Source organism: Sebastes umbrosus, chromosome 12 (genome assembly GCF_015220745.1).
Source record: "Sebastes umbrosus isolate fSebUmb1 chromosome 12, fSebUmb1.pri, whole genome shotgun sequence".
NCBI classification, from domain to species: Eukaryota; Metazoa; Chordata; class Actinopteri; order Perciformes; family Sebastidae; genus Sebastes; species Sebastes umbrosus.
In genome coordinates, this window is record NC_051280.1 from 1149188 (window position 1) to 1166221 (window position 17034).

Here is a 17034-nt window from a genome sequence, read left to right on the forward strand (position 1 = left end):
CTTTAACAGGTCAAGTTTGATGACAAACTTAGCTGAACCAACCCTGTCTACACAATCCTCCATTCGGGGCAGAGGATACGAATCGGGTTTTGTTACTCCATTTACTTTCCGGAAATCTGTATTGTATCCAGCTTGGGCACGAGCAGACACGGGGAGCTGCACGCACTGGAACTGAGGACAACTAAACCATTGTTTAGCAGATAGGTAACCTCCTGCTGGAAGAGTGCTCGTTTAGTAGGGTTAACGCGGTAAGCGTGTTGTTTAATCGGGGAATAATCACCAACATCAATCATCGGCGGCGGGCGCAGCGTGGGACAAAGGAGTAACTACGTCGACATCACAAACGAAATATGGCTTCAACATATTAATGAGACACACATGGGACTTTCTTCTGTGATCTGGGGCACCGATAACATAGTCAGTTTCACTCAATATACTTTCCACAACATACGGACTACAGAGCTTTGCCTGAAGGCCAGCACCAGGGATTAGAAGGACAAAACTTTGTCACTTACTTTAAACTCTCTCTTTACAGACTTCTTGTAGAATTTTTTTTTTTTTTTTTTCTGAGATGCGGACAGGGCGCTGCGTGCAGCATCACCGGCCTTATGCAACCACTCTCTGAAAGAACTCACATAATCCAACACATTTTGGAGGGAGCTAACAGAGTCGGAGAGATACTTTTCTTGGAGCAACCGCAAAGGACCACGCACGGTATATACATATATATTTATCAATATTAGTTTGCTGTCAATCTGACATGGTGCTCTGTTTCCCTCCACATGGCACCCCAAATGTATAGGCTTCTTGGGAATATTATATATATATTATATAGCAGCATTGCCCAATGACCAGCTCGCTGTACATCATCCCTTACTTAGTAAAAAGGACTTTCTCCCATTCAGACATATAGAGTAATCCTCTCACACATGTGACTGGACACAGTCAATCCTTGTGGCAGCACATTACTCACTTTTCAACGGTAAAGTACGTACTGTATGTCATTTTAGGTTCACCCTGTTCTGTATTACAGTAATCTAGGAGGCACCCATGTTGGTGCACTTCAGTATGTCAGTTTAACTGTTGGTTAGTGCATCAGAAGGCCCTCACCTGATGTCGTCCAGGTCGTAGTAGACATTGCGACTGGTGTCTTTGATGTAGATGGCCATGTTGGGAGACTGCAGCATCTTCATGGTGAGCTGATGAGGGAAGGCGGTGACAAACAGAGCCTGCAGCGCGTCCTGACTGCTGATCTCAGCAGGCATCCTGACCTGCTTTGTCTCCTCCCCATACTGCAGGTACAACACACCTGAAAGCACACACACACACACACACACAGGGCTTTAGTCTCTCACAGGATTGTACGTTGTGATAATACTGACACATCCATCAATCTGAATGCATCACATCTGACATGAGACCCTGTTCACAACTGCCATTAGAATGCGTCTTGAGTGACCACCTGTGATCTGATCTCACTTCCCCGCTCTATACGCAGATAAACACACAGTAAACACATGGCTACTACAGTAGCTGTTGTGACCTAATATTACAGGAATATCAGTAGTAATATCCTACATATTCCTGAATTTGGGTCCATTTTATTAACATCAAAATAAAAAGGTTATTGTACCTGCGGTACCTGTAGGTTATTGTGCCGCCGGCACCCCCACCATTGCCAGTCACAGCAGCGTACAGAGCTTCAGAGAGCCGGGATGAGAGAGGGCGAGCGGGTGTCAGCTCAGTGCAAAGCAGCGGAACAAAAACAGTGACCCGTCACAGACAGTGTGATAATAATGCACTCTGCGTGCCCAGTCTGATTTGAATATGTTCCCTACAAATGAAATACAGTTGTACCGACAGAATCTAGTCGAGCACAGAAGCCGTTTCCCTTCCATGTCTCAGAGAGCAATAGAAATGCTGCCAATCTTGCACTTAGCACCTCTAAAACTAAAACTATTTTCTCTGAGCTAACTGTCTCCCTCCGCTTCCAGTCTTCATGCCACGCTAGGCCAACTCAATGTCGGATCTCAATGCGTCTCGAGTGTGTTCACACCTGTACTTAAAGCTGTCCACTTGTGATCCGATCACTCAGGACGCATGTTAATACCAGGTCTGAACAGGGCCTAAACAGAATAATGGCTTTATTACAGTATGTTAACTGTAATAAAGCCATTATTATAGTTAATATACTGTACATATCCATAACATATCACTCTCAAATAAATCACTGTAACAATGGCGGTGATTCACAGAGTGATTGGGTGAGAGGTCCTCTTATAGTCACAGGTGGGTGAAAATCTTTTACAGTTGATGCCGACCTCAACAAATACACCATATTTTAAGAAATTTTAGGGTTTTAGACAAATGACAGTGTTTATTCTACTGAGTGCCATCTGAGGCAATGATGTCATCATCCATTAAGTAAGAACTCAGTTTACCATAATGCACCTGTTGGCTTTACAGAACCTCAGAAGCTCGTACAGAACCTCTACCTGAAGCCTTGAAAGTTACCACAGACCTGAGCCAGTACTCCTCTGAAGCTTCACAGAGATGACATTTATTGCAGGATATATGTTGTGCTCCTTTCGTTTGTCTGTTGAAGATCCTCTACTACGTACTCTACTGCGTTGCTTTACTGTAATATACTTTTTTTTTTTTTCCTTTTACTGTTTGTAACTCCTTATACGTATAAATCATTCCGGGTCGGTGTCTCATGCGCGCTCGCGTGTGTCTACGCTGTTCAGACTCAGACTCCAACACAAACTACAGTGAAGCACCAAAACCTCTTGGTTGTATCTAGTGAAGCCGTCTGTTAAACAGTGTTGGCCGTAGTCGGAGGACGCGGGGGAGACCGTAGCTTTGGTCTCCAGGACTGGAGTCTCTGCTGTACTCTGCTCCTCTGCTCCTCTTCCTGCCTTCACTCACACACCGCGCTCCTTCTCGCTCGCTCATCTCGCTCCACTCTCACGTGCATGTGCGCACACTCCACACTGCAGAAGAGTTAGTTTAGCTCTGAGAATATCTAGTGAATGAACAGTGGACGTTTGTGCAGAAATAACTGCTGCAGCTCCTCCAGACCAACAGAGGTTTCCCGTGTCTTGTGAAGTGACGGGGCTCCGCAGAGAGAAACGTTATCGTCTCCGACCAAAACTCCGACGTCTCCCCTGTTCCCTCTGGCCGCGGTCGGGAGGCTGAGGCAGGAAAAGCCAACACTAGGATCAGCATTGATTCATGGAGAGACCTTCGTCTGGTCAGCTAACATTACTGCCCAGCAGGTGAAATATAGAGTGATATTGTGCTTTTAGCTGACGTGTGTCTCCTCACTGTTTTGAGCGATGCTCGTTCATGTCTATGTAGAGCGAGCACAAGCGCCAGCAACAGGACGCTGACTTTAGTTGACTTAACGGCCACAGGTGTCGCTGTTAACAAGACATTCTGATTCTTACATAGAGTCCCTCTAAGTGCAAAGAGACATAACAGGTGAGGCAAGACAAAAAACAGACCATACATTGGGTAACATGACGGTAACAGTAACAGCAAACTAATAGTCTGGGGTTGGTCCTTGGATTTGTGTGTGTATGTGTGTGTGTGTGTGTGTGTGTGTGTGTGTGTGTGTGTGTGTGTGTGTGAGTGTGCGTCTACCTACCAGGCAGCCTCTCTCTTGTCTGACCACTTGACCGGCCCACAGGTAGACTTGATCTGGCTTTGCAGCCCCTTGTAAAGGGGACTGTGGGGGGCAGCACCTCTCCATCAGACATGGTCTCTGAAGCCAGCGGGTCCTGCTGCTCCACCAAGCCCAGCACACCTACACAGGGGGGGCTTTCAGAGGGCCGGGGACTCCACGCCTGGATGGAAGGAAAAAGAAGACATGAGCAGACTGAATGAGACTAAGAGTATCTGGGATTGTAGTCCTGCAGGGAGAAGAGTGGCATGGACATTCAGAACAGGACAGTCAGCTTGAATGAGGGGGGGTGGGGGTGGGGGGGGGGGCAGCTTCTTTAGAAGGACACTATGCAGTCGTTACAAGGACACAAACACTTTCACAGGTTCTTCTTCCACTGCTTTCAGGCATCAGAGGAAATCTACTGTCCTCTACTGCGTGTCTTTACTGTCCTCTACTGCGTGTCTTTACTGTACTCTACTGCGTGTCTTTACTGTCCACTACTCTGTGTCTTTACTGTACTCTACAGAGGATATCTTCATGGGTTTCCATCTGTATTTCTATGTATTGATCCCAGCCAGCACTCACATGTCTGTAACATCCACAATGCTTGCCAGTATTGTCTGTTTGTGTCTCGCTCACTGTGGCAGCCAAGTAACCAGCTCTAATAAGAACCACAGAGATAATGTGGCTCTTCCTTCTCTTCACCTCAGAGCAGTTCACTCCACCACAGCCAGATGTTGTTCAGTCAGTCAAAACCACTTTGATAATATACAGTACATCCTTAAATAAATGCCAGGACTACTTCCTGCTGCTACTTCACAATAAATGTGTGAACTGCGGGGGGGGCTTTTATGTAAATTGTTGAGTTTGACATAACAGTTAACATCAGCAGACTATTACAACAAAGAGAAGGCACATAACATAACGCGCTCCTTTGAGAAGAATATGATGAAGTTTTCAAAGGAAATAAGAAGTGCTACAGAGTCCACCACTGAGGAAATCAAACACTAATGACAAAAAAAAACATTTTTCTTAAGCAGAAAAACGACATCAGCCCCTGAGTATAGCGAGCTGGGATGCTGGGGTCCAACAGTGTTAGCTTGGCTTCGGCTGAGCCGCAGCACTGCCAGCTGGGACGATAAGGACTGAGCTGGTTATGTGGTACTGGTGCTACGGTTACAAAATGCTCCCAAAGGAGGCGTGTGTTGTCAGTGACATTGCAGAACGTATCCTGATGTGTTTCGATGAGGGATATAATGCCTTCTTATAAAAACACAGCAGACTTTCCATTTAACCAGACATCTCGCAGCACATCTGGTAATTGTTTGTGTACGCTCAAAGTAGGAGTACATATTTGCTACAGAATGTATGCTTTCCACAGATGTACCACAACAACCACACCATGGGCCCCAGATATCTTAAAACATTAAAAAGGAGGTTCAAATCCTAGTATTTTAGAGAATGTTTTTATTATTATTATTATTATTATTATATTTTTTATGATAATAATAATAATAATAATAATAATTATTATTATTATTATTATTAGTGTTGTTGTTGTTGTTATTATTATTATTATAAGTTTTTTATTTTCTTAATTTTATTTAAATTTGAATGCTGAAGTTGTTTTCCCTAGTCCACTTATTGTGTTCGTCTCTAAGCTCGTCTACTTAAAAAATTGGTGTAAAAATTGTTGTAATTACGAACTGTAAATTGCATATATGAAAACAACCTCGAAAAAAGGGAAAAATAAAGTTTGAAAAAAGAAGTGTAAAGTTGCACAAAATGGAAATATTCAAGTAAAGTACTTGAGTAAATGTATTTAATTACTCTCCACCAGTCAAATGCAATCATCTTATAGCCTATTCACTATTTCTTAATTTTCTTAAATTGATATTTTTGTATTGCTTATTGCTTATATTCTGTTATTTTATTATATAACATTAACTTATAGATAGATAGATAGATAGATAGATAGATTCAAGATAGATAGATAGATAGATAGATAGACTTTATTGATCCCGCAATTTACATACTTCACAAAAACAGGCATCACTCACACAAACGATACGAGACAAGTACAAAAAACACGTATTATTATTAATACGTACTTACAAAATCTCTATATACATACCAACTACTACTTTAAACTAGATAAAAGAAATGAAAAATACAATAAAAATAGAATTAAAGAATTAAAGATATATCTCTGCTTATATTATATTATATTATAATATATGTCTTTTCATATTTACTGTTTTTCTCTAATGGAGCCTCCCAGTGAAAGTGTTTTCACCTGATTGTACTTGTATAACCGGAGTGAGTGACAATAAACATCTTGAATCCACAAAAGAGAAGTAAGAGTCTCTGAGTTGTAATACTGAGCCATGAGTAGAGTGTTATCTTGTGTTGACATAAACAGGACTTCTTCTTTGAGGGTAAGACGTGTGTTAGGCATGTAGCTGTAATGGTTGAGGTTAGGGAGGAGTGCTTTATGTCAAAGAGGGTCCACACAAGTACAAACGTGTGTGTGTGTGTGTGTGTGTGTGTGTGTGTGTGTGCGTGCGTGCGTGCGTGCGTGCGTGCGTGCGTGCGTGCGTGCGTGCGTGCGTGCATGCGTGCGTGTAAAGCAGTGAGTTGATCAGAGGTGATTGGTCTGATGTGGACTTCCTCTTGGCTTAACTGATGTTTGCAACCTGTCATGTGCACAAATGTTAACACAAACACACATACAGAGACACACTTGTATGCACACACATAACCACTGAGTCACTACACTGTAATGACAAGGTAAGCCACACTGGGCTGAATAATGCTCTGAATAACAGCCCACTGATCTACAGCACTCTGCAACACACCAGGAGAGATCCTCATCCGTCTGGGTCGGCTCCCGCAGTCATCACTCACTATTCCAGTTATTCTGCTGACAATTAGTGTCATGAATCTGTAAAGATGCTAACTTCTGATGAATGAAGCTGTTATTGACACACACCATAGTGGATATTGGAATCAGGACTGGACTGGGACAAAAAATCGGCCCTGACATTTTGGCCCAGACTGGCCCTATCACCGGCCATTTGTGCTGTGTGTACCACATTTTGTTGAAGGCTCTCTCATACTTGCCAACCTTGAGACCTAAAGATTAGTGAGGATTTCAAAACCAAAGCGAGGGGTCTGGGAGTCCTCCCCACGAAAAGTGTGAGTTTCAGAGACTTTGTTTCCTGAATTCTGGTGACTTTAAAACAGTGAAAATAACAAAATAATAAGTACACTGCAACAGCACTTTAATGTTAAACTTCTAATTTTACCTTTAAATCTCATGAAAGAAGACTGAATAATTCGTCCCTCTGGCATAAACTTTGCATGTGAATATCTAGCATAAACTAATAATCATCAGTTATAATTATTATTTTTGCCCCTGCTGTCTCTTTTTTAGGATTATACATGCCCTACAGTGCCAGAAACAGGTTAAAAAAAGTAAATTTGATACACATTGGGAGAAATACAAATTGTGACCCAGAGAGGAAACCGGGAGAGGGCGATGAAAAACGAGAGTCTCCTGGGAAAATCGGGAGGCTTGGCAAGTATGCTGTTTTGCCCATCTGACAGATACTGGGATACGTCTGGGAGGGATAAAGCCATGAGTGATTACCCTGCATTAAGTCACAATATCAATGATGCTGAATTCCTTATTAAAACATGTTGTGAGCTTCAGATGGGTCTCATACAGTATATCAGTAATACATTAGATCATCATTAATGTTTGTTGAGTCTTATCGGACCTATCACATTCAGACTCTGATGGGGGGGCCAGTGCCAGCCCCCACTTTGGCCCCGCCCCTGGCATACAGACATAAGCAGACAGACAGACACACAGAGAGAGATGGATAGTAAACAGCAGAGGATCAGAAGAAACAGATAAATGCTCTTCTGATGTGAACAGCCAGGCTTCAACTCATGCAGAGATTAATAGCGCGGTGCTCCCGTTCACTACGGGAACCCACGAGGCGCAAACCCGCTGGCTCTGCGCCGTTATGTATTACCATTATGAATCTCCCAGTGAACCTGATATGGAGAGGGCAGAGGAGATCCGGCAGCTTGTGAGAAGCTCCGGTACGCCTGAAAAAATCATCACGGTACACCAAGGAGGAAAATGAGTAAAATACTGCGTACCGCTACGTAGCGGTCCACTTCGAGCACTGCTCATCTCTCATGACATGTTGAGCCAGGCAGCCCAGAACTGCTTACCGCTAACTCTACACTCCCTCCCTCATCTCTCTCCCTCTCTTTCCCACTGTGGCCGCCCGGCACAGAGCAATTGGGCCAGCCCAGTGAAAAATTAAGGAAAAGAAATGGGCAGATTTACCTGTTTTATGGGCCCAAAAAAAACGCCCGGGAAAACGCCCAGTATGCCAGATGGCCAGTCCAGCCCTCATTGGAATGGAAACATAGTGGTCACCCAGAATGAAATCAGCTAAGGGGACGTGAAGGAGGAGTGGTGGTCTGAGAATCACGATATGTCTAAACTGACAGTGAGACGCAGGGTGGGTGTGGGGCGGGGCTTGTGCAGGTACTGTGTAGGTCATGCAGAGTTCAGAGTTCTCCTTTAAGTGACGAGCCACTCTTCTGAGTTTTGCTCAGCTTTTTATTAATCTGTAATATTTCTTTTAACCGTTTAACCGATCAGACGATAATGTTTCTCTCTGCGGAGCCCCGTCACTTCACAAGACATGGGAAACCTCTGTTGGTCTGGAGGAGCAGCAGCAGTTATTTCTGCACAAACGTCCACTGTACATTCACAAGATATTCTCAGAGCTAAACTAACTCTTCTGCAGTGTGTAGTGTGCGCGCATGCACGTGAGGTGGAGCAAAAGAGCGAGAACGAGCGCGGTGTGTGAGTGAAGGCAGGCAAGCAGAGGAGCAGAGTACAGCAGAGACTCCGGTCCTGGAGACCAAAGCTACGGTCTCCCCCGCGTCCTCCGACCGCGGCCAACACTGTTTAACAGACGAGCTTCACTAGATACAACCAAGAGGTTTTGGTGCTTCACTGTAGTTTGTGTTGGAGTCTGAGTCTGAACAGCGTAGCCACACGCGAGTGCGCATGAGACACCGACCTGCAATGATTTATACGTGTAAGAAGTTACAAACAGTCCCTTTAATTTTTGACATTCCTGTTTGAAACCAAGCTGAAGTTCTGTTAAAACCAAAGTATTGGTGGCAGAGGCTGGTGACATACAGTAGAGAACAGACGACAGGTGAAGACGAAAGGAGAGTGAAATATAGAGATACAGTTTATATTTACTCGTTTTCATGACTGGCAGGTAAAAGATATTGCGTTCTATCTGACACCCGACGCAAAGCGGCGCACAGCATAGCGCACCTGTTAGTTTCAGACCGCCTAGCGTTCACGTTGTGTGAGAAGCAAATGCACTTGCTCCCATCTGAGCGCCTATGATGGTCACAGCCACGCAGGGTAATATCATTCCAGTTCACACTCTCTCATCTCATTAGTTTACTACCTACACAGGTTCATTTCATTTGCAGCCAACTAAACCTAGCAATTAACATCACATAGTTAACATCACATATTGATTTGTTTATTTGCGTTTAACCTCACTCTGTGAGGTTAAACATCTTATTATTTGTTATATGAATCATTTGTTTCTTTGTATTGAGTTAGCTGTTGGGGGGTAGCTGTCTTCCTGGTGGAGATAGGGGCATGGCTGAAGGCTGAGGACTCTTGGGCTGCGTTCGAATAGTCAAATAATTACGTCCTAACGTCTTTTCCTAACCACTTTTCCTTGACCTCAGTGGAAAACGTCATGAGGTCAAGGAAAGATGAGAAGGAGAATTAAAAAGGAGTTAGGAAAAGACAACAGCGGTGTTAGGAGAATCCGACTGCTCTTTCACTAGGCTCCGTCATTATGATGCGACGGCGGCGGATGTTAGTGACGTCAGTCTGCCGTGGTGAAATTACAATGTTCTGAAGATGGACTACAAAAGGCGCTGCTTCTCCCCGTGCGTTATTAAATAGGTCTTTCAGTGACAGACTCCTTCAACTGCAGTGTGTGAAAGACAGATACCACAGCTCCTCCTCCTCCTGCTGCTGGAACACTCTCATCATATAATCTCATCATCTGACCTAACGTGGAAAATCATCACTTCATTACCAAGGTTTGGATTGAAATAAACAGGAATATATGATAAATATGAGTTAATTGTTCGAGTTATGGAGAAGGGGTTGGACCATATACTGTAAGTGTAGGCTGGACTTCTTCCAACTTCTTTTCGAAATATTCGTAATATGAATTTATGTTGATTATTTGTTAATTGGTTGTTTACTGTTCATTTTATCAGTTATTCTTGTTTTGTTTTTTACTGAGGTATTTATTACATGTTCGAAATAAATAATTAATTAAAAATAAAGTGAAACGAAATGGTTGTCACTGTCCACTAGTATTAAACATGAATCCCAATTAGTGTATGAGCGTATGAAAGTAATATGCAAGATAAGCATATAATTTTTTATTATGAACGGCTGAATGGTGCGTCGCTTTACATGCTGCAAGGAATTGTGGGATGTTATTCTCTCGTTTCCTTTGGTAAAGGATGGTCCAGTGTATCCTATGCTAAAGGAGTTAATAAAGGAAGCATTGAAGCTCCTTTCCTTAACTTTTGGTGAATTCGAACGGCTCTTATCATGGCTGCTACTGAGGTACTTCCGGGTCATTTCACTCAGTTAGGAACCTTCCTAAGCAAAAAGGACTATTCGAACGCAACCTTGGATCCCGGAGCCAGCTCGTTGGGCCAAACCAAGTGCTGCCATGTCATGGGGGGGAATTTGGGTTTAGTTAGTTCTGCTTTGTATTTAGTAATAGAGCCCATCTTAGTTACCCCCTTGTGTGCTATTTGGTTTGGCCAAGCCCCTATATACAGTATATCTGCCCTCATGTGTCATTGTGCAGGTCAGTTTTGTTCAGTGAACACCTTGTTTAGTTGTGAGAATAAGTATAGTTATATTGCTTTAACCTCTTTATAGACCTGCGTATTAAATTCTTGCACGAGCACATCCGTTTCCTCAGCAGAAAAACTCTGCTTCTCCAATTTGCTGAATCGGCCTTTTAAATAGCGATGGTAGGAGTGAGAGCATGCTGTAGGAGTCTCGGGAGACGTCACGCTAGGAGGTGAGATTCAACATGACGGTGCGCAGTCGCTAACAACAACAACAGATACACTGTCTTTTTCACTACTTTGGACGCTTCTTCTTCATTACAACCTACGATACTCTATTTCCCACTCCGTAAACCGTAAACCAGAACGTAACTCCCACACACTGGAGGATATAGCAGACCTGGAAGCTTTCATCGACCATCAATACAGCCAGCACATAGAGGCCATACTCAATAGTCATCCATTAACTACAGTTTCAGACGATCTGAATGACATTGAGTGACTTACACCTAACCATCTTCTACAACTCATGACTGAACCCAACCTGCCACCAGGTCTATTCAAACAGGAAGATCTATATGCAAGATGCAGATGGAAACAAATATAATATATCTCAGATTTGTTCTGGACACCGTGGGTAAGGGAGTACTTCCCATTGCAACAAAGACAAAAATAGAACAGCGACAGGAGAAATATTGTGGAAGGAGACATCGTAAGGATAGCAGACTCTAACGCTCCCTGCAGATCTTGGTTGGCTGCAGGAGTCCTTGCAACCCGACCTGGGGCAAGAGGATTGGTACAATCAGTCCTCGTGGAAACAAATACACTGGAACAACCCATTAACAAATTATGTTCGCTAGTTCCAGCAACGGAGAACAGAGAGACTGTATAATGGACTTGTCATTCAAGCAGATTCTCACAATGACTTTAAACGCTTTATGTTTAAGAAAGGGAATATATAGAGTACTATAGAGTACAGTCTAGACCTGCTCTATATAAAAAGCGTCTCGAGATAACTTCTGTTATGATTTGACGCTATAAGTGCACAGCGTCACCTGACCTCACATCTCAGGGAACCTCTTATTGAATGTAGTTGTGCTGAAAATTAGTGGACTGTGGAAGTAAGGATGTAACGGTTACTGGTTTCACAATAAACCACAGTACAATTTGCGGCAGTTAGTATTACTATTCAAACTGAATTATCATTAATACCGTGTTTGATACGCGGTTGAGATAGAGAGAGGGCAACCGTGTGTGTAACCACATGGTGCACATTGTGGTTGTTTACTAGAAAATTAATGTGTTTTTCGGTGACGAAACAAGATGGGTTTCTGCCAGCGTATTGTAAGCCCGACAGGGAGTGTGCGTTTGAGAGAGAGAGGGAGAGTGTGTCCCTACGTTGAGTATGAAGTTATCAGTAAAGTTACAGCTGTGAACGTAGCACTGCAGTGTGTGTACAGTTCAGGCTGTTGGTGAATAAATGCTAAAACTCCTCAAGACCCAAGCCAAGTTCCTGTGTCTTGCCTGCCACCTGCTGATTTAAGTGAAGGTGGTTAGCCCCGAAGTTAGCAACGACAACAGCTCAGACTCACTTAAGGTGGGCTGTTAAGGTGAACGTCATGCTGGCAGCTGCTCACCCGGTGGTGCCACTGGGGCTGTTGCACATGCGACGCCTGCAGAGGTGGTTTGCCAGCCTTTGCTTGGATGCTAAGAAGCATGAGCAATACTTGGTTACCATTCCCCCTCGGTAGAGGACGATCTACGCTACTGTGGGTCCCCACAACACCTGTTGAAGGGAACACCGCTGGGACGAGGGACCTCCTATGTCACAGTGTTCATGGATGCGTCCCTGACGGGTTGGGGAGGGACTTGTCTAGGAAGAGCAGTTGGTGGAGTGTGGACTTCGACGGAAAGCGGACACATCAACCTCCTTGAACTGCAGGCAGTGTTCCTGGTCCTCCAACACTTCAGGCCCCTGGTACGGGGGAAGCGTGTGTTGGTGAGGACCGACATCCGCACCACGGTGGCGTACATCAACAGACAGGGCCGAGTTCGGTTCACTGCTCTGTGGGGGACCGTGGAGAACCTGTGGTTGTGGGCCTCAGAGCACCTGTTGTCTCTGAAGGTTCTCCATGCAGGAGACAGGGAGGAAAAGTCGTATCTGCTATGCCCTATTCGTGCGTTGGCATGTTATGTTGAATGCATGACCCCCATCAGGTGCACTGAACATGTCCTTCAGTGATGGTGTGGCCGGAAAAGCCCTTTCCAAGAAACGCCTGGAGGGCTGGCTTTGTGAGTGCATCTTCCAGGCCTGTAGGCAGGCAGGAAAAGACCCTCCCACTGTGGTCCACACACACTTTACATGCATGCAGCGTTGCGGTGTTGGCGGTCTTGTTCAGTGGGGTAAGTTGTGTGTGTCAGTTGCGTTGCACATGACCTTCCTCTGGGCGTGATACGCCTACATGTTCCTGTGATCCTTGATGACCTTGGGAATGTGTTGTGCAGGGTTAGACCATGGCTTTACCCAGATCAGTTGTGTACTATCTGAGGTGGCTAGGGCCCCCTTCTTCTCCGCTGAGGTGGCCTAGGTTATAAAGAAGTAGGTCGGCTACGGTGACTCATCCTTAGCCGGTCTGGATCAGTGTGGTTATGTTCGATATGGTGACACGGCAGGGCGTACATCCACCAAGCTCCACCCACAGTACCATTAGAGTCCAGTAGAGGGCGGAGCCTGTGTGAGTTAGAACAAAGGTTACGATATTGTAACCCTAGTTCTATAAGCACAGGCGGCGCCCTCTACCACGGAGGCCCTGCTGCTCCGGCAACACTCAGTGAAGAGCGTGTGGGATGCAAAGAAGCGCTGGACACCGCCTTATATACTGTGGTGACGCACGTATTCATTAGGTACGTCCTGATTGGGCGGCTACGTTTATGCAAATATCAGTGGGCAAATGCGTACGTGTGATTAGAGGAGAGTATTACCCATAGAGTCCAGTAGAGGGATCCGCCTGTGCTTATAGAACTAGGGTTACAATATCGTAACCTTCATTTCCATAGGGAATATTTCTCCTGCAGAAAGTGATTCCAAAGCACAACTTTCACCTCAAGCTCTGCCAACCAGAGTAACACTGTAGGTTGTGGGATGAAAGCAGCTCAGCAGCAGCTTCAGTCAGTTAGGATGTGTTCAGCCACAGTAGTGTAGGACAGACAGATGTACAGTACAGACAACCCAACCAAGTAAAGGAAGAATAGACATGGCATCACCATCCATCCATATACCCATGTATTCCTTTCTACTCTGAGTAAAAAGTGTGTACTAACTGTCTAACTATATAATAATTGTACTTTTCCATTCTGTAGCAGGAACTGTGCACAGACGGACAATAGTGTACGTAAACAGCACACTCAAAAGAGGTTTTTAGTCTGCATAATCACTTTGAAGTAGTACTTAATAGGTGTAAACACAGAAGTTTTGAAAGCTGCAGAGAATGAGGTTGTGACCAAGCTAATGAATGACTAAATGAAGCTCCTTCAGTCCTTACTCATCTTTTTGGCTATACCGCAGAGGGCCAGCCCTATAAACGCAAACGTTTTTGTCAGGTCTGTCCGCAACACAACAAGCAAACAACTTTTAAAAAGCTTGTTTTCTGAACGGAGTTCTGATTGATCAATACCGGGTTATGCTAACATTGTAGCTACTCCATCAACACTCAACATAACGTTATCTAGGCTTTGATAAATACAGCAGAGACGTTGTTGTAAACAGATCTAAAGTGATGCCCAAATAACTACATAATGATGCTGATTAGTAAAAAGACCGAATTCATGCTTTGTCAAGTCTGTCCACAAGACGACAAGCAAACAACTTTTAAAATGCTTGTTTTCTGAATGAAGTTCTGATGGATCAGTGCCAGGCTATGCTAACATTGTAGCTGCTCCATTAACACTCCATCTAGGAATAAATACGGCAGCAACAACGTCAGTGATGACATAAACTTTCGCGAAGTATATAAATTTATATAGTTACACACCACTTATATGATGAATGCTTCTGATACACATGCTGTAATAAAAAGCTGAAATACTTTTAACCTTGCATACTGTATGTCATGCTAATACCTTTTCACCTTGTATTAAATGTATAATATACTGACTAGTAAATGTTACCATTTACTATTACTGAATACCATTTGCTTAATTATAAGTTGTCTTTCAATCAAACATTAAGATATAAGTGGAAAAAAACTGTTCACAAAACATTATACACATGACCACTGACTATTGGTGGAACAATTTAGCCACAAATTCACATACTGACCATATACGGTCCAGACATATACTCGGTTTTGACCGAGTCTTGTTTTGCAGTGTGCAGAAATGTGCCTGACCCACCTAACCACACACATACACACACACACATTCTTAAAATGACTTCATACGATTAATGCTGACATTATTATGTACCTGTGGTGAGGTAGGAGCTTCCACATGGTGGAGGCGGATGGAATGACATGTCACCTCAGACAGATCATCACTGGAGCCACTACTCTGTGTTTAAAATGAATCGGTCTGCAAGCTGACTGCAGACAGGAAAACAACTGTGGACTGCCTGAAGCACTCAAATCCAAAGCATGAAACTCACACACACTTCTAGTTGTGCAACCCTACAAAACCCAGCTACAGTATGTGTTTGTGACACACACACACAGTTCCCACCTTAAAGAGACAACGTAGGTTTAGAGGGCCGCTGATTACAGACCAGAGGGAAGTTGGCGAGCCAGATTACTTCACTGAAGAGAAGGACTGATGATGGTTAAGTGCTGTCACTAAACATGAGTCATAGCCCAGCGGGAGAAGATTATGTCCTGTCACTACAGTTCAGCAGTAGAAGTAGGCTATGGGCTATACAGTAGGTTAAGGTGAACATCTTGGATAATAACTTTAATTTTGGATTCCAACACACCTCGAGGCAAAACCAGAGATTGTTGTTCTTAAGGAGGCTGCTGATGATTATTATTGACACGTCTTTTCAAAGACTACATCTCTTGCAGAGTCAGATTTAACAAATGACTATGATTTGTTGATTTAGCAGTCTTATGTGTAATCTTTGGTGATCTAAATCTCTCCAACACACATCTCTGGACAGTCCCGTACCAAACTGTCTGGACCTGGCTTACTATAAGATCAAAATTAGCAATTAGGGAACGGAAGTATTTGAATTCCAAATAATGAAATGAGGACAAGTAAAAATCTGTGAATATTTGTCATAATGGATCATTTGCTGATCTGGATTGCTTGATGGAAGATTGCTATATAGGCCATACTAACTGTCAATTTAAAATGATCAAAGGCTCACATTTTTCAGTTATTAAAAACAATAGTTTGACATTTCTGAAAATATGCTTATTCACTATTTTTTTGCTGGGAGTTCAATGAGAAAAATGATACCACTTTCATAACTGTCATGTTAAATATGAAGCTAGAGCCTCAGCAAGGAAGAGAAGAAGAGGACTTTCCTTTAAGGTGTGTCACGCTGAGTTCCCACAGAAGAGGGAAGACACCTGCAGCTCACCGCTAACTCTCATTGGTTCAGTGGAAGGAAGAACTGTGTGTGTGTGTGTGTGTGTGGTGCACTAATGGTATGCCATCTAAAGAAGCTTCAGTAGGCAGTATATTTTTCATAATAATAACCTTTCAGCATATTGTAATTCAAGTGTTCTGAGAGAAAACTAGACTTCTGCTCCTCCTCATGGCTCTGTTTACAGGCTTTAGAACATCTAGCCCGTGACGGGAGACTTTGACCAATCACAGGTCATTTCAGAGAGAGAGCGTTCCTATTGGCTGTGCTCCGGTCATGTGACCGGAATTTGGCGTTCCTTCACCAGATTTCACAGTGGCGGCGGCGTCACAAACTTTCTAATTTTACAGCTAAACAGTACACTACAAGATGATTCTGAGGACATGTGAGGAGAGAAATAGGCATTAACGTAACAGAATATTGATTCATATTTGATCAGCGCTGCCTAGTTTGACCGTTTGATCAGAGTTTGCGAGTGATTGACAGCTGGCTCTCATAGACGGCAGCTGGACGGCAGACCTCAGATCAGCTCTGACTGCTTGTTTTCCTCTGGTCTGTGAAATCTTGCAGATGCCGTTAGGAGCACCGGAGGACACCGGAGGACTGCACTACCGTAACGATATAGTGACCGTTTTATAAAAATAACTTTTTTTAATCATATTTGCTCCAATCTCGCCTACTTCAGCTTTAAATCAATGCCTCTGCTTTGCAACAGACCCTGGTTTTACCCTATTCTCCGTTTACCATTACAGCATTTTATTTCCCTCTGGACAACAAGTTTGATCTCAGTGAAATGGGAGCTTTAACTTGAAAATGCAACACATTAGAACTGTTTGAA

At 43.7% G+C, this 17034-nt stretch overlaps 1 protein-coding gene across 1 annotated transcript in view; it reads right to left on the bottom strand.

Annotated features, from left to right (window-relative positions):
• Positions 1-17034, bottom strand: part of si:ch211-207d6.2 (sickle tail protein homolog) — a 110123-nt gene that overhangs the window by 60624 nt on the left and 32465 nt on the right. Inside the window, exons 3-4 of the mRNA XM_037787735.1 lie at positions 3650-3848; positions 1111-1309 (exon numbers count right to left, since the gene is read on the bottom strand). Coding sequence (XP_037643663.1) covers positions 1111-1309; positions 3650-3848 — 398 coding nt within the window. The remainder of the gene's footprint in view (positions 1-1110; positions 1310-3649; positions 3849-17034) is intronic.